The 25,708-nt window shown below is 41.4% G+C and overlaps 1 protein-coding gene across 4 annotated transcripts; it reads right to left on the bottom strand.

Moving 5' to 3' along the window:
* Positions 1-9,592: 9,592 nt before the first annotated feature.
* NEU3 (neuraminidase 3) lies at positions 9,593-25,124 on the bottom strand. Of its 4 annotated transcripts, XM_081278882.1 has the most exons (5): positions 24,985-25,123; positions 22,734-22,819; positions 21,425-21,657; positions 19,420-19,631; positions 9,593-13,880 (listed from the first exon to the last, which is right to left on the bottom strand). In XM_081278882.1, the coding sequence occupies exons 4-5, from the start codon at positions 19,624-19,626 to the stop codon at positions 12,849-12,851; spliced, it is 1,239 nt and encodes a 412-aa protein (XP_081135008.1). In that variant the 5' UTR covers positions 19,627-19,631; positions 21,425-21,657; positions 22,734-22,819; positions 24,985-25,123; the 3' UTR covers positions 9,593-12,848. The 4 variants fall into 4 exon arrangements, with proteins under 4 accessions (XP_081135008.1, XP_081135010.1, XP_081135007.1 ...); XM_081278884.1 differs by lacking the exon at positions 21,425-21,657; XM_081278881.1 differs by lacking the exon at positions 22,734-22,819 and having other exon boundaries at positions 24,985-25,121.
* Positions 25,125-25,708: the final 584 nt, after the last annotated feature.

The raw sequence follows: 25,708 nt of genomic DNA on the forward strand, positions 1-25,708 counted from the left end.
AGATTTAAAATCATGGAGGAGGCATGTGAATGAGAGAAGCTTAAGAACCTCTGCAATAATGGCCACACAATGCTTGCCTTCAGGAATATTTGTTCTGTGCTCCACCCTCCTCCACTTGCTATAGAGGAGAATATGGGTCACTTCAGATAGAAGGGGCCCTCCTGCTGCAAGCAGGCACACTGATTTGTTGGGGTCACCTCAGGGCCCTTTGTAACTAACCCCATGCTTGTTACAGGCAGGCCCCATGCTTGGTGCTGGGGACAAGGAGCTCCAATGGCAGTGCCTACCTTCAGGAGCCCCATCTTCTCCCTTCTGAATTAAACCCTGTCATGCTTAAGCAAGGTACCTGTCCTGATGTTTGCTTGACAGGATGTCAAGTAAGATTGACAGGAGGTCTTCTATTTGTGGAATTGCAGTGAGGACCCAAAGCTGAGGACAAAAGGCCTTAAGACTCCATCCGGAGAGAGGCATGAAAAAGTGTCAATGTGTACACATAGTACACTTAGGAGGGAAGGGGAGAAGTCAGCAGTGGCCTTGTGAGGAGTGCTGGTTCAAACCCTGAAGTTATTGCCATGTTGGAGAGTGGGGAGCATTCCTCACAGAAATTGGGCATACCTGCCAGAAGGGGGTCCTTGTTCCCATATCCAGGCAGAAAGTTTGCTGAACCAGGAACTCACAGGTCACCCTGGGGTATAACAGAGACTGTATAGAAATTTCTAGTAAAGAGATATGAGAGGAGGAATTCAATGAGTGGCTCCATTTCATCCAGCAGTGATCAAAGGGAGCAAGGTAAGGAATTCCAAGAATTTAGATGACTCTCCTCCCAGTTCTTCCTGGCCATAGGCAGGCATGGAACACCACAGCAAATCCCATGCCTCTATACAAAGAGGCACATAGGTAAGAGGGGAAGGATCAGTGCCGCTCTTCGGTGGCCCAGACAAGCTAAGGGTGACTCTACCTGAATGAGGGGTTGGGCCTTGGGTGTCTAGCAGAATCAGATGAAAACTCAGCTGCTCTACTCTGAGCAGGGACTTGGCAACAGAGTGGGCAGAGGGGAAACTGAACACTGTGCCAGGAAAATTAGCTCTGGGCCATCCGAAGCTCAATAGACCCACTAGTCTCAGATGGCAGCAAAAGTAGATCCCATGCTCATGCGCACACTTCTCTGGAAAGCCAGTGTTCTTCTTGGGACACCAATTTCCCCTTGGGGATAATAGAGTTAATACACGATGCCTCCAGGCAGTTTTGAAAACCTAGGCAGAGATCGCTCTTCTTTTACCCACCATCCACAGGCACAGATTCCATTGCCTGTGGCCTGAAGGGATTTAGGGAAAGATTGCCACCTAGTGGTTAATATTGACAGTCTCCTGGACAGAGCAGTACAGAGCTCATACAGATGACTTAAATTTTAGACTTTTGTCCTGCTGTACCCAGATGGTCTTACAGATAACATCATCTGATTTTTAGAAACAAATTCAGACCTAATATCCTTTAGCAAAAAAGATGAATATTATAAGTTCTTTACTCTGTACCCAGTCCAGATGACCCTTTGAAGCCTAAGGGCAGGGTTACCTGCCACTTGCCACTTACCAGCAACTCCCCATCATTCCTATCACTTTTTCACATAGGCACCTGCATCCAACAAGCTACACAGTGTTCATACTCTGTGCTAGGTTCTAGGTTTGTCTTGGGGACATAAAACGGACACATTTCACACAGCATGGTCAGTGTTGTTGGTCAGTACTGTGTTAAAGGGAACATGGGAGATCAGAGAAGAGCCTATCTCAATCTGGGTATACAGCAGGCTCTTCAGTGAATGGGACCTTAAAGTGTCTACATGAGAGAAAAACAGAGGGTTTTGTTGTTTAGTGTGTGTTTGTTGTTTTGTTTCAGAGAAGAGAAATGGCTTTTCAGGCAAAGGGAGGCACACAGAGGTATAAATAATATGGCTTGTTAAGGAATATCTGACTACACATATGGAGGACTGTTGTGGAGATGGGGTAGCTAGATTGGATCCTAAACACTAAGCTAAAGGCTTTATCCTATTGTTAAAGAAGGCATTAAGTATGGAGAATGGACTGGAAGGAACAGGAAGCTGGAGAGCCCATGAGGTAACTGATCTGGAAGTCCAAACATGATGTGACAGGGCCATAATCTTCACATCTTCAGGTCCCCCCTTGGCCAGAAGCCAGGTTTTCTCAGTGGGTCACTGTGGTTCCCTCAGATACAGAAGAGATCCCTCTTAGCCCCACACTCAGTTACAGACTCTGCTTCCAAGACCCTTAGCCTCACTTAGCTATGAGAGTGGGAAAGGCAGGGAGGGAGAACAAGCTCTCCTGGACTCTCACCCATGCGCATCACACGGCAACAATGAGGTTAGTGCTGCTGTGCCCACCTTACAGAGGAGAAAAAGCAGGCTCAGAATTCACTAAATTGCCCAATTCTCACTCAGCTGGTTTCAAAAAGCAAGGAAGGGAGAGAAAAAAAGTCTAAACCTAGAATTAGAACTAAGACCCTTTACTTCTGCCCCAGGCTTCTTCATTCCCAGCATAATTTTTTCTAATTTGTTCAACTCAATACTTCAATAACATTTTCCTAAATGCCATTTGTTTTCCCTCTTCCCTCCCATTTTTGTCATAGAAAATATATTTTATTAACGTCTGCCCTCTAACCCAGAGTCCCATAGTTTCTTTTAAAGAGATCCAGAGTCCTCATTCAAGAGGATCCATATTTAAATGCAGGGCAGGTGTACTGTGGCCCTGAGTGAGGGTAACTCAGCCTGACTCACAGGCCCAGTCAACTTCTCTTAGATATCACAAGGAGGGGAGCCAGGCTTTGGGCCCAGAATCCTCCAAAGAAGCCAGACATCATGGACTTCCCAGCCCAGAGTTCTCAGGCAGCAGTGATTAGTCTTAACTTAGTTACTCAAGACCAGGGTTTCTATGGCCCACTCGGTGCTACACAGAAAATTATCAACCTCTAGACAGCAGCAGCCTTAAAAGCGCTCTACTCTTGGCTGGATTTCAGGCTCTTCTTGAATGCCACCAAAAGCAGCAGCCTTCCCCTAACACAGCCACTGACCTGAGATCCTGAATCTAGAATCTATCTGTTCCTAGCTGGCAGGATCAGCCCTAGCCCCACAGTAGGATTGCATTAGCTTTTGTCTCTGGATCGATCCTTATCAGGCCCACGGAGCCCAGGAGGTCTATGAGGATTTGTCGCAACTCCTGATTCTGGACTTGTGCTCTTGGAGCACTGGCACACCCACTGACCTAGAAAGCAAACAAGGATCCCTACCCTCAAGTCCTTCTCTTTCTCACATAAAGCTCTGGCCTCCAGGGTCATCTTCCCCTTTAGGTCTTCTCTCACTGATAATTATTGCCATCACCAACTGGCCTTTGGAAACCCCACTGTTCATTTTCAGGGTTCCAGATGAGCTCAGCAACCATTCCTTAATGTCAGCTACATAGTAGATGTAGGGCTGCAGTGTTTAAATCAGGCTTTCAGGCAAGGTTTCTGAGTAACAGCAAAGAAAATGGTAAGTGCAAGGGTTACTGAAATGCAAAGTAGATCTTCCTCAGTTCCAGCCTGGGGTCCTCTTAGTGGCACCTACCTGAATCCAGGGTTCATTTTAACTTGAGATGCTGGGGATCATCCTCTGGATCACTTTGATTCCAGGAAGTCTCAAATCAAAACAAGTGAGTCAAAAAGGGCAGGAGTGTCCCATCCTGTCTAAGACCTACCTTTGAGTTCTGAATTTTGTAGGATCTCTACTTCTCCAAGTGATTGAAAATGCAACAGCCATTCAACAAATATTTATTGAGTCCTAGTACATTAGCAGAATAAGATGATGAACAAATGGACTTGGTCTCCTCAAAGCTCATACCAGCCAGCAGGCCAAACTCCATGTCCTAAAACCATTCTTCAATTTTAATACATAATTTTGAGCTTTTAAAACAGGCACACAGAGTAGCAGGAAGGGCACCATTCCCTTTTGACAATTTCCCAATGCCTTCACCCCAGAGAAACTTGAGTCTAGAGTCCCTGGGTGGAGAGAGGTAGTATCAAAAGACAGTCAGGAGGACCTCTGCCTTGTGGCCAGACACAATGTAACCACTGAGGGCAGAATATAACAGTCCAGTCCTTACATAGTGTCAAGTTATTGTCTACTGATAGGAATCTTGTAACCCATCCTCTTGATTCCTGACTTGACCCACAAATCCATGGGGAGTTCAGCAATCTTTAGCTTGGCAATTCTCTAGACGACTCACATGCCCTGACCCTTATTCTCCCTTTTTGCAGGCATATAAAACCCCTTTTCACAGAACTGAGTCCTCAGCAGCTCAACTAACTCAAGGTCTCTTTGTCTACCACCTACATAGTCCTTGGCTGAGTCCTGGGGCCATGTAAACCTGTCTTATACATGGAAAAGCACCTTGTACCCAACAGGCCCAAGTCTGTGTCCAAACTATAGTATCACTTTTATAATCTCCATGAGATTAGGTAGGAATATTAGTAGGAAACCCAGGCAAATGCCAAGTCATGGGAAAGCTGACTTTCTAACCCAGCAAGAATACAGCTGACTGGCAGGCTAGGGACTCAAGTTAGACACCTATTTGGGAAATGGAGCTTGGTTTCACATGAATATTCAAGTAACAGACACTATTCCTCCTACTTCATGGGGAGTATGAGTAGAAGGTAGGTGAGGGAATAGATGGAGAGGTAAGCATTGCAACTGAATTCTATTCAAAGTGTGGTCCACGGACATGCAGCATCAGCATTCCTTGATAGCTCATTATTAATGCTAATCCTCAGGGCCTACCCCAGATCTACTGAATTAGATTCTTGGGGAAGGAAACTTGAGGATGAGGGGCTGAGAATCTTTTTTTTTTTTCTTAATCCACCCAGGTGATTCATAAGCAAGCATAAGTTTGAAAAGTACTGCTAATTACACTTAGTTCAGGCTGCTATAACAAAAATGCCTTAGGCTAGATAATTCATAAATAATAGAAGTTTATTTCTCACAGTTCTAAAGGCTAGAAAGTTCAAGATCAAAGCCAGAAGATTTGGTGTCTGAAGGTTTAGCGAAGGCTTGCTTTCTGCCTCACAGCCTGCACCCTGTAACTGCATCCTCACATGGCTGATGGACAAAGGGACTAATAAGCTGCTTTAGGCTTTTTATGAGGGCCCCAGTCCCATTCATGAGGGCAAGCCCTCATGACTTAATTACTCCCCAAAGGCCCATTTTCTTAATATCATCACCTTGTTAAATTTCAACATATGAATTAAGGGAGATACAAGAATTTAAGCCCTAGCACCCAATGTGCACATGTGATGGGCTAATATAATTACTACAGGAAAAAACAAAAGTCCCAGAAGCTTCCATTCTCTGGACACCTACTATGTACCAGACACTTTTAAACTTTTATCTAAGTTTTAATATTATATCACTTCATCCTCACAACACTATGAGGGACTTTTATTACCCTGGTTTTTACAGATTAAGAAACTATAAAGATACTTGCCCATTTAACCTTTTCAATGCTCAGTTTCCTCATTTGTAGCTTGGGGACAATGATGCCTTGCTTTTTTGGTTGTTACAAAGAGGAGAGAATGTGGAGGACCATTCACATTGTTTGGGAGCTCAGATCTAGCTACCGGGTACAGGTCAAGAGACTGGCCCACAGAAGGGAAACACTGAGGCAGCACTGCTAGCTAAAGCCAAACACAAAAATCTATTTCCAAATTGTGGCTCAGAGAGCTGCCCAGTGCCTGCAGGCCCCTGAGCTTCCCATTGGCACTAAGTCGGCTTCACCTGTTATCAAGTTCTATGTTTACCCCTTCAGGGAATCCATGCTCTCATTTCTGGTTCTATTCCTAGTTGATGACAACAAAATCTATGTTTAGAATGACTCTGGATTTTGAAAAGGCAGCTGCTCTAAAGGTTGGGGGTACTGGGATATGATTCCAGTAGGTCTGGGCTTCCAAGGAGAAAAATAAATGCATTTCTCTTAGATAAAACAGAAAAAGATGACTTTGGTTTGAGCACACAGTGAGACCCACTGCTCCAGGGACCATCACCTTCGGCTTCTTACCAGCTGCTAAATGCCCACCATGCTCCAAGGATTTAGGCAACACCACTCTGCCTCATATCAACCTGCGAAGTAAGCATCATCCCACTTCTGCCTCTTCTTTGCTGAATGACCAAGACAGAGGTTTGGAATCAGTTCTGTCTTCACCACTTACTGGGTGTTATACATTTCTATCTATCTCTAAAAGAATTAACAAGAGAATATATAACTCAAAGCATGCAGTAGGCACTTTACAAATGTTATTCTCCTTGCACCTTTCTTTCCTATAATATGCTGGCCTTCTAATAGGCACACAGGACAGATGAGGCAGACCAAGTCCCTTTCTGACTACTTGTGGCCTCTTCCATACATAGATTAGGTAATTCCTCATAGTAAGGAAGCAAAAGATATGGGGAAAGTCAGAAGGTTGGTCAAAACCATCAGGCCTGCAGTTTGCCTTTCAGTGCCCTCCTCAGTGGGCCCCACCACCCTCTCTCCTCTGTAAATCATTCTTAGCACTCAAACAACACATTCTACCAGTGCTGAGGGTCATGGAGACCAAAGGTCGGATAAAGGCAATTTATCTTTCTGTTTATATAACAAATTTCAGAATTTACTGGCCTAGCAAGTGCACACAATCCCTGGTGAGGCAGGAGGACATGGATGTGCTCATGCTATAGTTGAATAAACTGCTTTCCAGAGAGAGCCAGTAACTCACACAAAGCCATACAGCAGGTTAGTGGCTAATTCTAGAACAAGGATCCTGAGCTTCCTGTTCCTCCAAGTAAGGTCCTCTGCAGTCTACCCCAATGTCTCTCTTGGTAACGTACTTTTTACATAATACTGTCAAACTTTAGTAGACAGTATTGACAGCTAATTACTTATGGCTTATATTTCATCTTCAGGTAGTGACTAACAGGTCATGGTACCAAGTAATCAAATTTTCAGTGAGGATGGATATTTAAATTCTTTGGGTTGCAAGTTATATATATCCAACTCACAGTAGCTTAAAAAATAAAATAAAGGTCAGGGAGTCATTGGTTCCCACAACAGTGAAGGGCCCAAGTGGATGGCATCAGGATGCTTCCTGACTCTATTCTGTTTCTAATGCATACAGGCATTTTTCTACTGGTCAAGGATATTTGTCTGTGGTTCTAGGCCACCAACTTACCAGTTCAACGTGCCTACTGGACAGCTTATCTAAAATGGCAGTATTCTTTTTCTATGGTACTGCTATTACTAAATTCCTAGGAAGGTGAGAGTAGAGAGACCCTAATAAAGTTACTAAAAACCTGGGGAGGTTTAAAAATTCGAACTCCCTAAATGTAAAAGTAAATCCATGGGCTGGGGATGTGGCTCAAGCGGTAGCGCGCTCGCCTGGCGTGCGTGCGGCCCGGGTTCGATCCTCAGCACCACATACCAACAAAGATGTTGTGTCCGCCAAGAACTAAAAAAATAAATAAATATTAAAAAAATTCTCTCTCTCTCTCTCTCTCTCTCTCTCTCTCTCCTCTCTCACTCTCTCTTTAAAAAAAAAAAAAAAAAAAGTAAATCCATGGCATCAACTCCTTGTACTCCATTTTGGTATAAGGGTATATTTTATTATAACTGGATTAGTTATATTTTACCTATTTTTATAGTGCTTGAACTTTTCAAAAAGGATCAGCTCTAAGCCAGGTGCAATGGTGCACACCTGTAATCCCAGCAACTCAGAAAGCTGAGACAGGAGAGTTGCAAGTTCAAAGCCATCTTCAGCAATGGTGAGGCACTAAACAACTCAGTGAGACCCTGACTCTAAAATATAAAATAGGACTAGGGATGTGGCTCAGTGGTTGAATGCCCCTGAATTCAATCCCCAGTTTCAAAAAAAAAAAAAAAAAAAAAAAAACCGAAGGATCAGGTCTACTTAATTTATAATTGGTATTTGTTTAAGGCAGTTTTAATCAAATTTGTTACTGTATAAATATTTTAAAGGTTTTAATATTTTGATGAGTTTAATAATGTTCATTACTAAAGTTTACATCTTTAAATACTAAAGACTTGAGTATTCCTCTCACACCCCAAAGCCCTTCAGACATTAAGCCATCTAATAAAACACGTAAAAATAAAACAGAGCACCAGATTTTTAAATGATCATATAAGTAATTGCTGTAAACTACTTTAAGAGGTAAATTAGTAGTTCTCCACACTTTATTTGTTTGATCGTATGAGACTCTCAGTATTATGGCAAAAGATTTGCCCATTTGAAGCCTTTTCAAAAGTGAATTTAATAGATTGATCTGATAGAATATAAGAAGTTGTGCTAAAATATACAGCCAAATCCAGTAGTGCCTTATAAGCATCCCAATGGAACTAACAGAAAGTCGGGTTAACATCAGAAGTTAAAACTAAAGCCCATTCATTACATTTAGGTAAATATTTGTGGGCTTTTCAGCTATAGCTTGATAATAACTTTAAAGTGTTTTGAAATACATAAGACATGCAGTGATGAGCATTGGAGCTGGAGTCATTGTGACCCTGTACACCCTGAATCCTCTATTTAAATAGCCTGCTATTGAGTTAGTCTTGATAGCCCCTGCCCTGCTTCCCTTCACAGTCAACTATGTTCAAATGGCAATGTGTAAAGGCACAATGGATTGTTATTATTAAAGTTTTCTAAAAGTAAAAGTTCCTGTGAAAAGAACTGCCTCAAATTTATTTTTTAAGTTGGGAATAGATAGTAGGTGATCATCATCTCAGTTTCCTTAACCAAACAACAGTGGTCAACAAAATTAAGTTTTTTACTCTTCTTGCTTCCAAGAGTGGTGGTAGTTTTATGATACAAGGAGTATTTTTGGTACTTGGCATCATAAAGCCAAGACCACTCAGAACATGGCGAGTTTCAGCATCTTCCTTGGAGTCCTAGAAAAGTGGCAATTACAGAAAATCTAATCAGGGACAGATGGGAAATACCTGTGAAATGAGAACCCTGAATCATAGCTTGGGTTTAGGCTTGGGCTATAATTTGGAGAACATCTGGCAGGACCAAGCCAAAGAAAAGCCCATTCCCAGGAAATACTATGACTAACATGAAAGCAGGCCAGGGCAAAGAACACTCATTTAGGGTGAGCATTCAGCAGGTTTTGAATATTGTGCAACTATAGAGAGACATAATATCCTCCTTGTAGCAGAACTCCCTCTGGGCCTCCTTAGTTAGTTCCAGAAGGCCGACTCATTCATTCACTTAGCCTGTCTTTTCTACTGTCTACTCTTTTCCAGACCCTATACTGGGTTCAGAGGACAAAGACAGCAATCAAACAGTCCTTACTTTCAAGGAATTCCAAATGTAGTAGAAAAAGTATGTATTTATAGATAAGTCATTTCACATATATTTTTTCAAGGTAAAAAGGACAGAGAGTAGTCAGACAGACTTGGATCTCAGAAGTCTCCAGCCTAGCAGAGGCCTAGAGAGGTATATACAGAGCAGCCTGTGGAAGAATCGAAAAGAAACTCAAGAGTATAGCCTCTGACAGCACAGAGATGAATGACATGACATCTCTTCCAATAATGCAGTAGGGAAACTTATAGCCTACTGGGGAAGAGAGCAGCCAGATCCAGGTGGAGATATCAATCCTACAGCCTTGGGTTGACCCCTATGGGTCCTTTGGATTACCCAACAGGCAAAATGAAAAGTTTCTTATCTCTGGCTATAGTCACAAACATCTTTGGCCACCTGAGGGGAAACTGGTCACCAGGAAAAACAGGTACAAACAAAGCACAAAAAAACAAGGACCTGAGATAAATATTAAAGAGCTGAGGAGTTAAGGAACATGAGTAGGATCAACAGTTTGAATGGGTGGGCAGTTGATCTGGGTGCACACCTAGTGGTGGGTCATGTGTGCTGGATGCATCCATTCTCCAAGGAACAGGATGGAGGGCTTTGGAGGGCAAAGGATAATTTGGTCCCAAGAGGTACACTTCTGCTTTCCTCTTTTCTTCACAGCTGTCACCACTTTCCCTATCTTTTCCACTCTACCATCCAAAGTGTGGCTGAAATGGGCTTACTTAGGGTAGGTCCCAGGGCCCTGAAGGCCTTGGGTGATTGGCACCAGCACTGGAGTGCCTATAGCTGTATTTATTGTTCACTTAGCATGGCCAAGTTAAGCTAGCTTGGTATAGGGCTGGGTTGGCCCTCCTCTCAGGCCAAGCTGCAGGCCTGTGCAGGGTTCTCTCCCTTCCCATGGGTTTCAGGAAACATCCCCAGCCTTTTGTCATTTCTTCTTCACAGCAGCTACCACCTACACCATCTCTCCAGCCCAGGCTTCACAACTGGGCCACATTCTCTCTCTTCCTAAAGGTGACAGACTCATATCTGCTGATCTTTTTCTTCACAGCTGCCATCACCCACTCTAGGCCTCATTCTGGATTTCCTCATTCCTTAAGTAAGCACATAAGCCCTTTTCCAGTTAAAAGTTTCACTGCTAGCCATTAAGGAGAACAAACTTGAGGTAAGGGAGGAGTACAGGGTGAGGGGAAATTAAGAAATGGATATCTTATGAATACTGATATTACACAGCTTTGGCCCATGCTGGCACATGACCAAGATCCCTTCCTTGACTCCTTTAGACAATCCTAAAGAAGTCTGAATGTTCCTTTATCCCTGGTTTGGAATTAGCCATCCTTCCAGTTCCTATTTAGTTGGGGTTAGTGCTCAGGAAAGCTTTGCTGAGCAAGGCATTTCTACCTCTTAGGAGGAGGTAGAAATGCTTTTTTAACTCTCCTCTTCCTCAATTTCTCCCTATACCACCAACTCTGCCACCCCTAGGCCCCTGCCGCCCTTCACTTGGCCAGCTTGACAAAAGTCTTCCCTGATAGTGGGCTTCATACAAGGAAATAAAGGGAAGTATTAATGTATTATTTTTATCCCCAAACTGGAAGGTCCTGCATGTTAGGCTGTCTAAACTTTAGTAAGCAATGGGAGCCACAAATGATTTTTAACCAAGAAATGACAACAGAAGTACCTTGCATTATGCAGAGCCACTCAAGAAATATTTAAATAAATGTACACACAAATGGATGAAGATCATAACTGTACTAAGAAGATTACTTTGGCAAATATATGAAAGGCTAAGTGGATTTTTAAAATCCATTCAAAGTTACAGTCTTAAGTAATATGCTCAAGTATGACATTCTTTACCTGCCTTGTATAACTACAACTCTAGCCTCCTAGGCTGCATCTCATAACTAGGCTTACTCTTCATGGTCATTACCCAGCACCAAAAAATATTTAGCTGAGTTTAAGGCACTATCCTCCTTAAATAGGGAGAAAGAGACAAAAAATAAATCTAATGTTAAAATTTCTGTCATAATAACAGCCTATTAGGGAAACAATCTAAGATAGAAGCAACTATTGGAATATCATGTGAGATACCCATGACTGACTAAGTAAGTTCAGCCCCAAAAGTCTTAGATGGAGAGTCATCCCCACTTCAAAAGTAGTGATTCCAATGGGTCCCAACAAATAGGCCTGATTTAGAGGTTTACAGCCCATGACTTTCCTAATGGGTGAGGACCTTCCCCAATGATAAAGGAGAGGCTATGCCACAAAAACATTCTGAATAAAACCAACTTGGGGAAAACCCAGCAGCCTGGACAAGCCCTTGGACAGAGGACTCCAGATATACTGAAGATGCAATTAACACAATGACATCAGGAGTTACCATCATCCCAATTTAGAGCCCAATATCTACCAACTATCCACCATCAGCATTTATTTTCTCAAATCTAATTCCTTTTCTAGCTCCATAAACTGTGAGCTCGTTGAAGGGACCATAGGAAGTTTTGTCCATTTTTTTGTTTTGTTTTTAGAGACATGGTCTCTCTATATTGCTCAAATTGGCCTTGAACTTCTGAGTTCAAGGGATTCTCCTGTCTCAGCCTCCTGAGTAGCTGGGACTGTAGATGTATACCAACATGCCTGGTTTGTCCAGTGTTCTAATATCCTAAACCTATGTCCTTTCCCCAACAGGAATCACTCTGATGGGAAAATGAACATCAGGCTCATTTTCATCAAGATAATGATATCAGAAGCAGAAAGCACCATCATCAAGGGCTGCTGGTTTCTCATTTTTCTCCCAGGAAATGTTTTCTGGATAAGGAAGGGAAGGTTGAGCAGAGCTGCAAAGCTGGAGAAAGTAGGGGACCTCATGATTCTGCTGTCTTGCTCAATTCCTCTAGGATGGACAGCCTGCAAAGCTTGGAGCATGATTAGAAGGGTAAGGGTGTTTTGTTATTAAATATGAAAAACAAATCCAGGTCTTTCTTCTTGCCTCGACCCCTGTGTGTAACCTTATAGGATTATTAGGGAAGAGTCATTTGAAAAGAAAGTACTCTGTCGCCCATTCTGAGCAGAATCCTTATGCAGCCAGGACTTGCTAATCATGGAACATATAGGTTCTCTGCTTCTCCTAGTAATGGGAAGACAAGAGATCACAGAATCAATTCTCTCATTTTACAGATGGACACCTGAGGCCCAGGAAGTTCAGGTAACAAGTCCAATGTTCTAAAACTGGCCAATTCAGTGATCTTTGACTGAAGGAGCTATGGAAAATTTTTCATTTTGCTCTTTGGAGAAGAAATGAAAAAAAGGCCAAGAGTAGAATATTAAGGGTTTGATTCTCTGTATACCTCAGTAACCTCTGTTATCCTGGCTGTGGCTGCCATTCTCTTCTATGGAAAAGTCAGTAAATTATTTGCCTTGAATTGGCTCAGGTTCCTACCAGGAATGGTGCAGATCCCCTATATGCAGCTCAGGATCTCTTGGTCTGAAAACAGACGGAAGGCTATTTGCTCACACTCACACTCGGTCCCACACTCAAACAAACATCCAAACAAGCCCTCCTCCTCCACAGCAGCCAGATCAGAATAGCCACAGGGCCCGCAATGCAAGATCCAAGGGTGAGACCAGTGGGCAATCTCCAAGGGGTTCTGGTTGAGGTAGATGCCCAGGTCAACTCTTCGTTTCTTACTAGTTGGGTGTGAGTATAAGAGCCATGTTTCTGATGCTGTTCCAGCTCCTTCCTCCAGCCTCAGTGAATCGTCCAGCAGAGGGCTCTCCTGAATGGTAGGAGCATCTTTGCCACCTGTGTGCTGGTATCTACGTGTGTTCTCCAGGGGCCGAAAACTCACTATACTGCCTTGGCAGCCATGTGGGGGCTCACAGAGCTGTGGGTTCAGGGTCTGTCTCTGAAAACATTCACCATGATCAGTGCTGAGAGCCTCTGCTCGGTACCTGTTTGGTGTCCGGGCACTGCAGTAGAGCACAGGATGAGCAGCCTTCCTGGTCACCTCTGCCACTTGGCACTCCACTGTCACCAAAGGTCTAATGAGCTTACCATGATGCCATGTCACCCCGAAGTCATCACTGTAGATCATCAGGGAATGAGGCTTTGTTTTACATGGTAGTGCGAAGCAAAGGCACCGATAAGGGAAATAGTAGGCATATGCAGGGATGACCAGCCTCCCTGATTGCAGCTGGATGCCATGCCCTGGGCCCACAGCAAATGTGGCCCAGTGCTTCAACTCTGAGCCAATGACATCTTCAGTCAAGTCCCTCACCTCACTCCACGAGCATCCAGCATCCTGACTGCAGACAAAGCAGAGGCGAGCAGCATTCTTGCCTAAAAAAATCTGTCGACATTCGGTGACCTGGTTCCGCACGCAGATGAAGAACAGATACACACAGCCACTCTTTTGCTCCCACACAGGACAGGGGTTCATGGTCCGATGCCCAGGTAAACTGGCTTCCACCAGTGGCTTCAGGGGTCCCCACTAGTCAAGAGGAAAGGAGAGACAGGGGGAGTAAAATGCTAAAGTAAGATATGAGGCTCATTAAAAGCATTGGTACTTTTCATAAACAGAAAAATAAATAATATTGAAATATACAAAATTATTCTTTTTTTGTAGTACCAAACATTGAATTCATAGTCTCATGCATGCCAGGAAAATGCTCTACCACCAAGCCACATCCCCAGCCCTAAATCTACAAAATTCTAAAGGCCCAAGCAGTCCCCAAATTCTCAAGTATTGTAGGATGACCTATAAAGTTGGAAAAAGACATGGCTAGATATCATAAATGTGGTCCCTTCTGTCTAAAATGCTGTTCCTTGCTTTCTCTGGACTTCCACATCATCCTCTAATACCCAACTCAAAAGTCACCTCCTTTGTGAAGCATTCCTTGTAAGTTACAGAAATTATAAAACATTGCAAATTTTTTGTAACTGTCTCCCTGCCTAGATTATGAGACATGTGAGGGTAGAATCCAAATTGTACTAATTTTGTTAAGTCTAGTGCCCGGCACATGGCAGTAACTAAATAAAATTTTACAAAAAAGACAGGCAAAAAAGGAAGGAGAACTGCAAAGAGAAGAAAAGAAGAGGGGAGAGAAAAAGAAAAGAAAGGAAAAAAAGAGAAAAGGAAGAAAAGCAAGGCTAGGTGTAGTGGCACACACCTATAATCCTAGCTACCTGGGAGGTTGAGCAGTAGGATCCCAGGTTTGAGGCCAACCTCAATTAATATAGCAAATTCTATCTCAAAATAAAAATAAATAAATAAAAGGTCTGGGGATATAGCTCAGTGGTAGAGTTCCTGGGTTCAATCCTCAGTACCATAAATAAACAAACAAATAAATAAATAAATAAGGGGGCTGGGGTTATAACTTAGCAGTAGAGCACTTGCTTCACTTATGTGAGGCACTCGGTTCGATCCTCAGCACCACATGAAAATAAAGTAAATATATTTGAAAAAAATACTCTAACATAAAAAACTATAATTAAAAAATAATAAAAGTAAATAAGAAAGGAAGGAAGAAAAGAAGGAAGAAGAAAAAAAAGAAAGCAAAACAAGGCCAGGCAGGAAAACAGAGAAATTTTAGGTGAATATAGGGAAATTTAAGACAAAAAAATTTTTTTCCTTCCTGTGCTACCCTGGGGAGGCAATTCACAACAGCTTTATTAAAAGCTCAAGCACAAAATCAGAGATATCTCATTCTAACTCTGCTTGCATTGCCATTGTGAGACATTGGTGAGCTGCTCAGTCTTATTTTCCCTCAATCTCTTTACCAACTAAATGAAGAATTTAAAAACATCTATGCAGAGGAGTATTATAAGGATACAATGAGATGATGCCTAATCAGACATATCACAAAGAAAGGCCTAATCTCCTTAATATATTTAAAAAATAAAACTAGAAATTTGTAGGAAATTTTTCAGAACCCTAATAAAAATGGGCTAAGGACAAGATAATACAACTGAAAGAAAGAGGGAAAAAACTAAAGAATATTCAAGCTCACACACAAAAAAGAAATATAAATTAAAATTAAACTGACACAATATTTTCATATCACAAAATCATATGGCAAAAACCATACAGTTTGATAATATTCTATTGGTAAGAATATGAAGAAACAGGCACCATCATGTGTGTAATCATTAACTATCCAAGACAAAAAATAAATTTTCAAAAAATTTAATTTCTGCATGAATGGGCAAAGTTCAGCTCAGAATCTCAGTCATACTGGACCATAAGAGTTTTCTAGTTTTCCCGCAGAGGGATCTACTCTAAGACTCCTGGATTAAAAACCCTTCCTTGAACTAGGTTAGAGACAGAAAACTCAGGATTTCTTGGGCAGCCCCTTCCGTTATCAGAATACCTTGCACACTCTAACCAACTCAAAGGTAAGGGATAAAGTCAACTTAATCATTGAGTAGCTGGGGAGTCAAAGAAGCTCAGTCATCCTTGTTGACTAAGAAAAGAAAACAATTTGGGCCAGATATGTCTAATGCACAGTTGTTACAAAAGTAGAAACAAAGCACTGAAACTTTAGAATCCAAAATGATCTAAACCAACCGGAGCAATGAAGACATAACAAACAAGCTAAGGCTTGACAGATAAAACAGGTTGTGAGCTCAAGGACTGGGATAAGAAACCTGATTAAAGAATAGATGTAGGGGCTGGGGATGTGGCTCAAGTGGTAGCGCGCTCGCCTGGCATGCGTGCGGCCCGGATTCGATCCTCAGCACCACATACAAACAAAGACGTTGTGTCCGCCGAAAACTAAAAAATAAATATTAAAAAAATTCTCTCTTTTCTCTCTCTCTCTCTTAAAAAAAAAGAATAGATGTAAAGGCTAAAAAGCATATAAAAAGATACTTACTGGAAAAACTGGAAAAAGGAAAAGAAAGATGGGGGGAACCTATAAAAATTGAAGGAAGAGTAGAAGGGAAGAAAGGGATGGGGAGGGAGGAGGGATGGAAAAGGGAGAATACTGGGGAATGACATTGGCCAAATTATATTGTTATATTGTGTACCTCATTACGTACAACTATAATGCACCAATAAAAAAGTGGGGGAAAAAAGATGCTCACATCACTAACCATTAGGGAAACAAATTACATCCACACTATGGGGTTGTGGCATAGTGGTAAAGCATTTGCCTAGAAAGCACGAGGCCCTGACACAAAACAAACAACAACAACACAAAAACCAATGAGATCTCATCTCACACCCATAAGAATGGCTACTATAAAAAAAATAAGTTTGGGCAAGGATGTGAAGAAACCAAAACACTTTTATACCATTGGTGGGAATATAAAATATTGTGGCCAATATGAAAAGCAGTAGTTACTTCCTCAGAAAATTAAATATAGAATTATTTTATGTTCTAGCAATTCCCTTATGGAAATATATCCCCCCCCCAAAAAAAAAACAGAGTCTCAAAGAGCTATCTTCACACCTTTACTCAATGTAATGTTATTTATAACAGCCAATAGGTGGAAATAACTCAATGTCCTTCAACAAATGAATGGATAAGCAAAATTATACTACAATGGTATTTTATTCAGCCTTAAATACAAAGAAAATTCTGACATGGATGAACTCTGAGGATATTATTATACTAAATGAAATAAGCCATCACACACAAAAAATGAACATTGTATGATTCCACTTATGTGGGGGTATTTTTAATAGCCTAAGTTTTAGAAATAGAAAGTACAGTAGTGGTTGCCAGTGGCTGGGGAGAAGGAGAAATGGGGAGTGTTTAATAGATACAGAGTCTCAGTTTCGAAAGATAAAAAAAGTTCTAGAGATTAGCTGTACAGTGTAAATAAAATTAACACTAAAATGGTTAAGATGTAAGTTTTATATTAGATATCTCTTACCACAATTAAAAAAATGAAAAAAAGGAAAGAAAAAGACTTAAGAAGTTTCAGCTGACCATCTATTCAATATCAGTCAACTGTGTCATGCAGCTGCCAAAACAGTAGATGCTATTTTACCTTAGGCTGCATTAAAGGATTCAAGGTAAGACAGATATGAGGTAGATAGCCTACCTCATTGCTGAGCTGATCAGTCTATACTTGAAGTTTAACTTCAATTCTGAATACTACACTTTAAAAAAAAGACACTGACATCTCAGACCAGATCCCAAAGTCAGTAAGAGATTAGAAATCAAACTAGGACCACTGCCTAAAGAGCCACTAAAAGAAAGAAAGCTGCTTATCCCAGAAAACAGAAGACTCAAAGGGAATGAACACAGCTTCCAGGTACTTCAAAGAGTAAGCTCTCTGCCAAAGGGACTTTATCTATATTATGTATAGATACTGACTGCTCTAGAAGGCAGAACAAGATCGATGAATAATTATAGAAAGGTAGAGATTACCTCATTTAAAAGAAAATTTAAGTTGCCACAGGATTAGAGTCTTAATTTGAAGAGTTATGCAAGCAGGCCCTTTCTGGGAAATAACTAATGTTGTTCTTATTGTATAATTTGTAACATCAGTTACATCCTACAGATGATGAAACAGCTAAGAGTCAAGTATTTAAGGTCAGAGAGCCAATAAATGTAGGTCTTTACTGACTCCAAAGAAACAACTTTACCCACTAAGCTATTATAGTTATCAGTGGAGTACATATTTCCAGATTGGAAAAGACATTGAGATAATGATTTTTCTAACTTCAAGACTCTTTAGTTAAGTAAAACAGAAGATGAAAGTAAATAAAATAAGAGAGAAGAGTTAAAATGGACAAATTTTGTGAATGTATTTGACTACTGGGCAGTGAGGTTATATAACAGATATGGTTTGATTACAAAAAATGCTTAACAGTTCTCTGGCTTTGATAAGAAAGCAGACAACATGACCACGGGTCATGGCTGTCCGAAAGAAAATTAAATAGCTAGATATCCACATTCTGCTGGGATGCAGAAGTAAGCCTCTTTGGAGGCCAGTTATTCAAGAAAGGAGCCTTATCCTGGGGAGCCATGAAGACAACTCAAGGTTTCAGGGATTGGAAATGGGAGCCAATGACACCAAAAGCAAGAATATGGTTGTTGGCAAGGCCCATTTTAAACACAATAACATTTGCACTGTAACAGAAGAAGATATCTGCTATAAATCTGAAGGTTTAATGGTAAGATTTCAGATATCTGTAGGTAGAAAAGTAGGGTAGGTTAGGGAGATTAAAGTACCTATTATGGGCAGAGACACAGCCATACATTTTTTTAAACAAGACTCTCAAAGCCACTGTCTCCTCTGATCCTCACTTCAGCCACTCTGGGAGTAAGGAAGGCAACAAGAAGAAATATGGGGTCTGAAATAACTTTGGAGCTTCCATGCCTAAGAGCAGCAATTATTCTTTATTCCCTATATTTTTGGTAAAAATGTGCTACTTAAGGGCAAGGGTTCCAGCTTCAATTATACCACTTATTACAAGTGTGCCCAAAGCAAGTTGCTTTAATTCTTAGGCCCAGTTTCCTCCAATGAAATGAGAAGACTAATACATACCTCACATTAAGCATTTAGTAAAAGTAATAATATGGCTAATATTGTTATTTACTAACTGTGGTCTCAAGTTTAAGTCGATTATTTTAGGGAATAGCAAAATTGGACTAATACTGTTTACTTCCTTGGGTGATTTATACAAATTACTGGAAATAGAAATGAAAAGCTCACCATATTTTAGCTAAATCTGAATGAGCCATGGAGGCCTCTGGAGTTGAGACTCACTTTGAAGCCTCCTCCTACCACTGTATTATAGCTGCTTGGCCTTCAGCAAAAGGCAACCTCTCTGAGGCTCAGTTTCCTTATAGGTGAACCATGACTGACAATAGTACCTAGGACACAGAATAGCTGTGAAGATCAAATGTGTCCCTGGCACACAAAAAGCACTCAGTTGAGAGACACTATTTTTACTGTTTCTCCCTCCTCAGCTCGGGTTTTTCTAGCATTGATGGGAAAAGGCACAAATCCCAAAGTGCACTGAGATCTGTGGAGAGAAAATAAGGCCCAGGCCTAGATCTGGGATGAGTCACCTGTACTGAGTGCCCAGTCCTCAGCCCTCGCCTCAGCACCAGGTAGAGTGCATCCACATCCCTGCTTGTTGAACGCCTCTCTGCAAAGGCCAGGAACGTGCAGGTGGGGGGCACATAGAGCAGGGCCGGGATCCGGTAAGTAATCCCTTTCTTGTCTTCCTGCTGGAACAGAGGATTGTTGAAGGAGGATGATGTCACTTCTTCCATGATCTCTGTAAGGACAGGAAGCAGCTCAATGTGTGTGTTCATACATAGATGCTGGCCTATATGCAAGTTTTCTTTCATTCACACAGATGAACTGAAAATAAGCAATATGCTTGCTCTGACATTTCTGTTCTCAAAATTCTGTAGGAATCCTATGTAGCCTATGTCAAGAGTGTCTCTCCCCAGAGACATTCTGCATTTGTTCTGCTCAGAATCCAGGGGTCTTAACAGCCTAGGATGGTTTTTAATGTCAATTTCTTGGTGCAGAATTTCTAGAGTATTGGGTAACATAAATATAAACCCAAATCCATTTGAGTGAATGTCTGTGATTAATAATTCTACTGAGAAACTTTCTCCCTGTACTAGAGCCTAAGATAAAAGGCAATCTTCTCTTACCTTTTTTCCCTTCTCATTTTTTATTGGCACATTGTAATTATATATAATAGCAGGATACACTGTGACATATTCATGTATGCACATAATTTGATCAGTTTCATTCCCTCATACCTCCCCTTACTCTAACCTCCTTCTTCCCAATTCCATTCTTGGTCTCTCTTCTTTTTTCTTTTTTTAATTTTTATTTTTTTAATTTGTCATTTATAGATATACCTTCTATTTTCACAAGATCCATTTTTTCCTTTTTTTTTCTCTAGCTCCCACATATGAGAGACAACATATTAAAACAGAGAGCTCCTGAATTTCTTCATGCTGAGGATAAAAACTTCCTCATTCAAAGAACAGATGCCAAGAAAACTATCACTGATAAAATATCTAGCTAAGCATAGACTAGTTAAAATCTACATATGCATATCACTTAGCTTTTATTCTTTAATTTGTTTTATTTAGTTATACATGACAGCAGAATGAGTTTATGCACTTTGATATATCATACATAGATGGGATATAATTTCATTTTTCTGAGTGTATATGTTACAGACTCATATTGGTCATGTAGTCACATATATACATACAGTAATAATGTCTGTTTCATTCTATTATCTCTCCTATCCCCATGTGAATTAGCATCCGCATGCTGGAGAAAACATTTGGCCTTTGGTTAAAGAGCCTACAGACTGGGAGAAAATCTTTACCACATGCACCTCCGATAAAACATTAATCTCTAGGATATATAAAGAACTCAAAAAACTTTACACCAAAAAAATATAAATAACCCAATCAATAAATGGGCTTAGGAACTGAACAGACACTTCACAGAAGAAGAAATACAATTGGTCAAGAAATATATGAAAAAGTGTTAAACATCTCTAACAATTAGAGAAATGCAAATCAAAACTACTCTAAGATTTCATCTCACTCTTGTCAGAATGGCAATCATCAAGAATACAGGCAACAATAAATGTTGGCAAGGATGTGGTGAAAAAGGTACACTCATACATTGCTGGTGGGACTGCAAGTTGGTGTAACCACTATGGAAAGCAGTATGGAGATTCCTCAGAAACTGGGAATGGAACCATCATTTGACCCAGCTATCCCACTTCTTGGTTTATACTCAAAGGACTTAAAATCAGCATACTATAGTGACACAGTCATATCAATGTTTATAGCAGCTTAATTCACAATAGCTAGACTATGGAACCAATCTAGGTGTGCCTCAATAGATGAATAAATAAAGAAAATGTGGTATACATACTCAATGGAATATTACTCAGCTTTAAAGAAGAGTGAAATTATAGCATTTGCAAGTAAATGGTTGGAGGTGGAGAATATCTTGCTAAGCAAAATAAGCCAATCACTTAGCTTTTGTTTCTATAAATTGTATTCATTTCTGTAGTGGATTTACCTCGTTAGCTGCAGAATCCAGAGAGCAACATTCTAGCTGATTTTCCCCATTTTGATCAAACTGCATAAAATTCATTTTTTCTTTGTACATCCATTGCCTATTTCTTATGCAGGCAGGTGGCCAACAGGGATCCAGGCGGTTTCCTTGGTCTGGCTGCCAGTAACAATACAATCCTTGACTTTGAGTCTGGTTTATTTCACTTAACAAGATGCTCTCCAGCTCCATCCATTTTTCTGTGAATGACATAATTTGTTTTTCTTTATGGCTGAATAGAACTTCATTTGGTACATATACCTCATTTTCTTTGTCCATCTGTTGACAGATACCTAGGCTGATTCCAATTGTGAATTGTGTTGCTATAAACATATGTATGCATGTATCTCTATAATATGCTGACTTTAATTCTTTGAATAAACACCAAAGAGAGGTAAAGCTGGGTCACACAGTGGTTCTATTCCTAGTCTTTTGAGGAATCTCCATATTGATTTTCAACTGTATTTAAGAGGTAAATGGCAATCTTCTTTGTCATCAAAGAAGCCGGGAGATTTTTCCCTAGTTCACCCTATCAGAGGGTGTACACCCAACAGTGTGGTCCAAGTAACCTCCTGCCTCATATAGTTAACATGCTCTGCCTGGAGCTCTTTTTCTGATAGCCACAGAGCTCATTCTCTTATCTCCTTCAGCTCTATTTAAACATCATCCAACCAGTGAGGACTTCCCTGACAACTTCCTTGTCTTCTCTGTCCCTTTTTCCTGCTCTTTTCTCCATTTCTTACCCTCTGATAGCTCATATATTACACTTGTTCAGTACATACTACAGAAGAGAAGATCCAAAAAGAGCAAGGATATATCTATTTTATTCACTGTTATACCTTCATACCTAGAACCAGCCCTGGTACATTATAGGAACTCAAATATATGTTGAATGAACAAATGAGTGAAGTGGATGTTAGAAGAGAAGGAGAAGGGCAGAGCGAGTGGACCTAAAAAGCCTATAGGCAACAGAAAACAGCAAAGATAGGATATAAAGACAGAATGCAAATGCTATGAGCAGTGATGGGGCTGAAGAGGTCAGCAGACTCCTGATCCTGGGAGGCTCTGATACCTATTAAGGTATTTATCCCACAGATAGGGAGCCACTCTAGAGCTTTTGGCAAAGGAATGGTCTGATTATTTTAAACCAATCTCTCAGGCAGCTTTCTGAGCAATGAACTCCTCCATGCGGCCAGCGCAATTGGTTTCATTAATGAGGTTCTTGGCATAAAAGTTAGCTAGAAGAGATGGAAATAAAACACACAGACTCAGTTACCTTATTTCTATTGCCAGGTCCGAGACGGCTCCCCTCTCTGGTTCCCACCTCTAACCGCCCAGCAGGGCAGCAAGGATTACTCAGGGCTAGCAGGAGAGAGAGAGAGAACACACCTGGGAGTAGCTTTTTATTGGGGAACAAGAGATTCAGGGGAGAATTCCATCCAATGAAGATTGAGGGGGGACCGCATTCCAAGGTCAGGGTCAGTGATTGGGCCCCTGGGGTCAGTGGTCAGTCACACCCCCACACGGATGGGTTCTCTCATTAGGAAAGGGCCGGGAAAGTTCCAACACAGCCAGAACGCCTCAGACTCTTAACGGGAGCCACCCAATCACGTGTCAGAAATGGCTTCCCACAATGAACTATAAGACAAAGTTGTACTGCTTTTAGCTACAGTCCTCTAGTCAATTAGGAAAAATTTCCAATAGTGCTTGAATGATTCATTTAGTCACTTGATTTTAACTTAGGAACTATGGGTCACTATCATGGGGAGTAGGGGAGATTGCCTTATTGAGTCAAAAGAAAATCTACCCCCCCTCCAATCTTGGGCTTTCAACAGTATAATCAAAAAACAGGCCAAGGTAGAGTGTCTTCTTTATGTACCTCTCTCCCCCAGTTCAGGCCCTCCTGCCAGGAAGCGTCAAGCTTTCTTCTAAGTACACATCTGTCCCTGAGCCAGGCTGGTGTAATGGTTAAAAAACTATTTGAACCAAGAGGACTACATACCCTTGGGCATGTTACTTAATTTCTATGCTTCTCTTTGCTTCAGAATCCATGTTACCTGTCAGCAGTCTCACAAATCTCACATTTACTGAGTCTTCTGATTTATACCATTTTCTTTTATACTTGATTTAATCTCATGTTTTGTTCATCATAGCTCTAGGAACAATAGGCTACTGTGTGTGTGTGTGTGTGTGTGTGTGTGTGTGTGTGTATCTATCTCCATATCCCATATAGGTCATTCAAATATAGGTACCATATAGCCTACTGCTATTCCATCTAGGTCTGTGTATATATAGTCATGATGTTCACACAACAAAACTGCCTAATGATGCATTCCTTCGTAGGTATTGTCATCATTCCATGATGCATGACTGCAATAACAACAATTATAATTCCTCCTCTTAAAAGCATTTAAATCCTTCTTCATCTCTGGGAGAGATACTTCAAACTCTTAGAAATTAATTCTTTAATAATGAGTTATATCTAAGTATTAATCATTTAGCCAACATGACTATTAACATCTAAAAAGGAATTCTCAAGGTGATAAAAATGAAGCACTGGATGAGCATGGAGTGTGATAGAAGAACTAGGAAAAGGAAAGGGAGAGGAAGTGGAGAGATGACCAAAGGAAAAGCATTTGTCATGTGGCTGGATTCATGTCCCACCTCCACTTGGTACTGTGACCTAGTGCTGGTTACTGAATCTCTCTAGGCCTTAGATTCCTTGTTTGTAAGATGTGGATAGTACCTACTTAAGACAACCCATATAAAGAACCACTCAAAAGTGACTTTCAAATTTTAAAGCACTATACAAATAGAAGTCTTACTACAAATTTAGATGTCTCTACAATTTCACTTGTGGGTCTATCACTATAACAATTAGTTATTATCAATAATTTTTTATTTATTATTATATTGATCACGTTAGTGTTAATACAGATAGTGACTCTGGCATGGACATCTAAAGTATTTCATACAATGTGCTTGGAACTAAGGATGGAGAAAAATCTGACACAGGAATGCTTTGGAACTGTTCATTTTAGCAAAGAATTCAAATTAATGTCTGCCATAGAATCCTCTTCCCATGAAATGCTCCCTGCTCTTTTACTGAGAAAGAGTACAGGGAGGAACAACAATAAAGTCTGACCTGGCTTTGGGGGTGGGGGGAACTTATGTAAGGACACTCAGTAGCAAAACATGGAACAAGCTCCAGATCTCCTAAATTCCAGCTCTCAACTGTTTGTGCCACCCACAGATACCTCTGTAGTAAGAGGGATTTTCCTTGTCTCAGTTCTCCTTCATCTCCACAAAGCTCATCTAAGGTTGAAGTTTGGCTTCAGTGGGAAGAAAACAAAAATAGCCAAGAATGCTCTCTGTCAGGTCCTAGCCAACCGCACGGCTCTAACCCAACATTTCCCAAAGGCTGGATTTCCAAAGCGCAGATGGTGCCTTGGCATCTGACACTACAGTGACAGGGCCCCATTTTCCTGCGGGATAGGGTGGCTTTCCTGTCTCCCAACCACGCTCACCTGCGCGGGACCCAGGCTCCTCGGTGGCTCTCGAGGCTGAGCTGGGCTCCAGAGGCTCTTCCACGGGGCACAGGGCAGGTCCTCAGGTCTGGACACCGAAGCCCGGGAGAATGGCTGGCACCAGGGATGGGGAGACGGTGAAAGAGAAGGAGAAAGTGAGAACCTGGAGATGAACCCCGAGAAGCGAAGAGTGAGGTGCTGGCCGGAAAGAGGACACCGGAGACACACACAGACCCGGGACTGAAAGACGCTCCGCGGAGCTAGCCGCCGCAGTCCCCAGCCAGCCTGCTGGCGGTTGGACTGGCAGTTGGCGTCAGTCCCCGCGGGGCGGCCCCAGCCTCGGCCACGCCCCTCTTCTCACCCCCTCACCGCGCAGTCTCGGTCGTCCCTCCTCCCTTCAGTCCCGCATTCCCACGCTGGTGTCTATTGGTTGGACGTTTGGGAGGTCTCACCGCTTAAAACTTCCCTGGAAAGCCTGAAAGTGGAGCAAAGGTTCCAGGCTTCAGCGGGAACTGCAACAAGGACGGGGGACCAAAGCGTTGGGCACTCCTTGCAAAAAATACATGTAAAAAGATACAATAATACAATATATACGTGTCTGTATAAATACACTTGCATACTTGTATTTGACATGGAACACTAAGTTGATTCTTTTGTTTCAGTCATGGAAACTAAGGACACCCTCCCCTAAGATGAAAAAGACCCCTCCAAGGTCAGTTTTAGT

The sequence above is a fragment of the Spermophilus citellus genome (genome assembly GCF_964194105.1).
Source record: "Spermophilus citellus genome assembly, chromosome: 2".
In the NCBI taxonomy this organism is placed as follows: Eukaryota; Metazoa; Chordata; class Mammalia; order Rodentia; family Sciuridae; genus Spermophilus; species Spermophilus citellus.

Bases quoted from the DNA above. Each gene is read 5' to 3' on its own strand.
- NEU3 (XM_081278883.1), bottom strand. From the start codon at position 19,626: ATGGAAGAAGTGACATCATCCTCCTTCAACAATCCTCTGTTCCAGCAG. The intron at 13,881-19,419 runs GTGACTCATCCC...CCTCTTGACTAG, and splicing joins GGACTGGGCACTCAGTACAG to TGGGGACCCCTGAAGCCACT.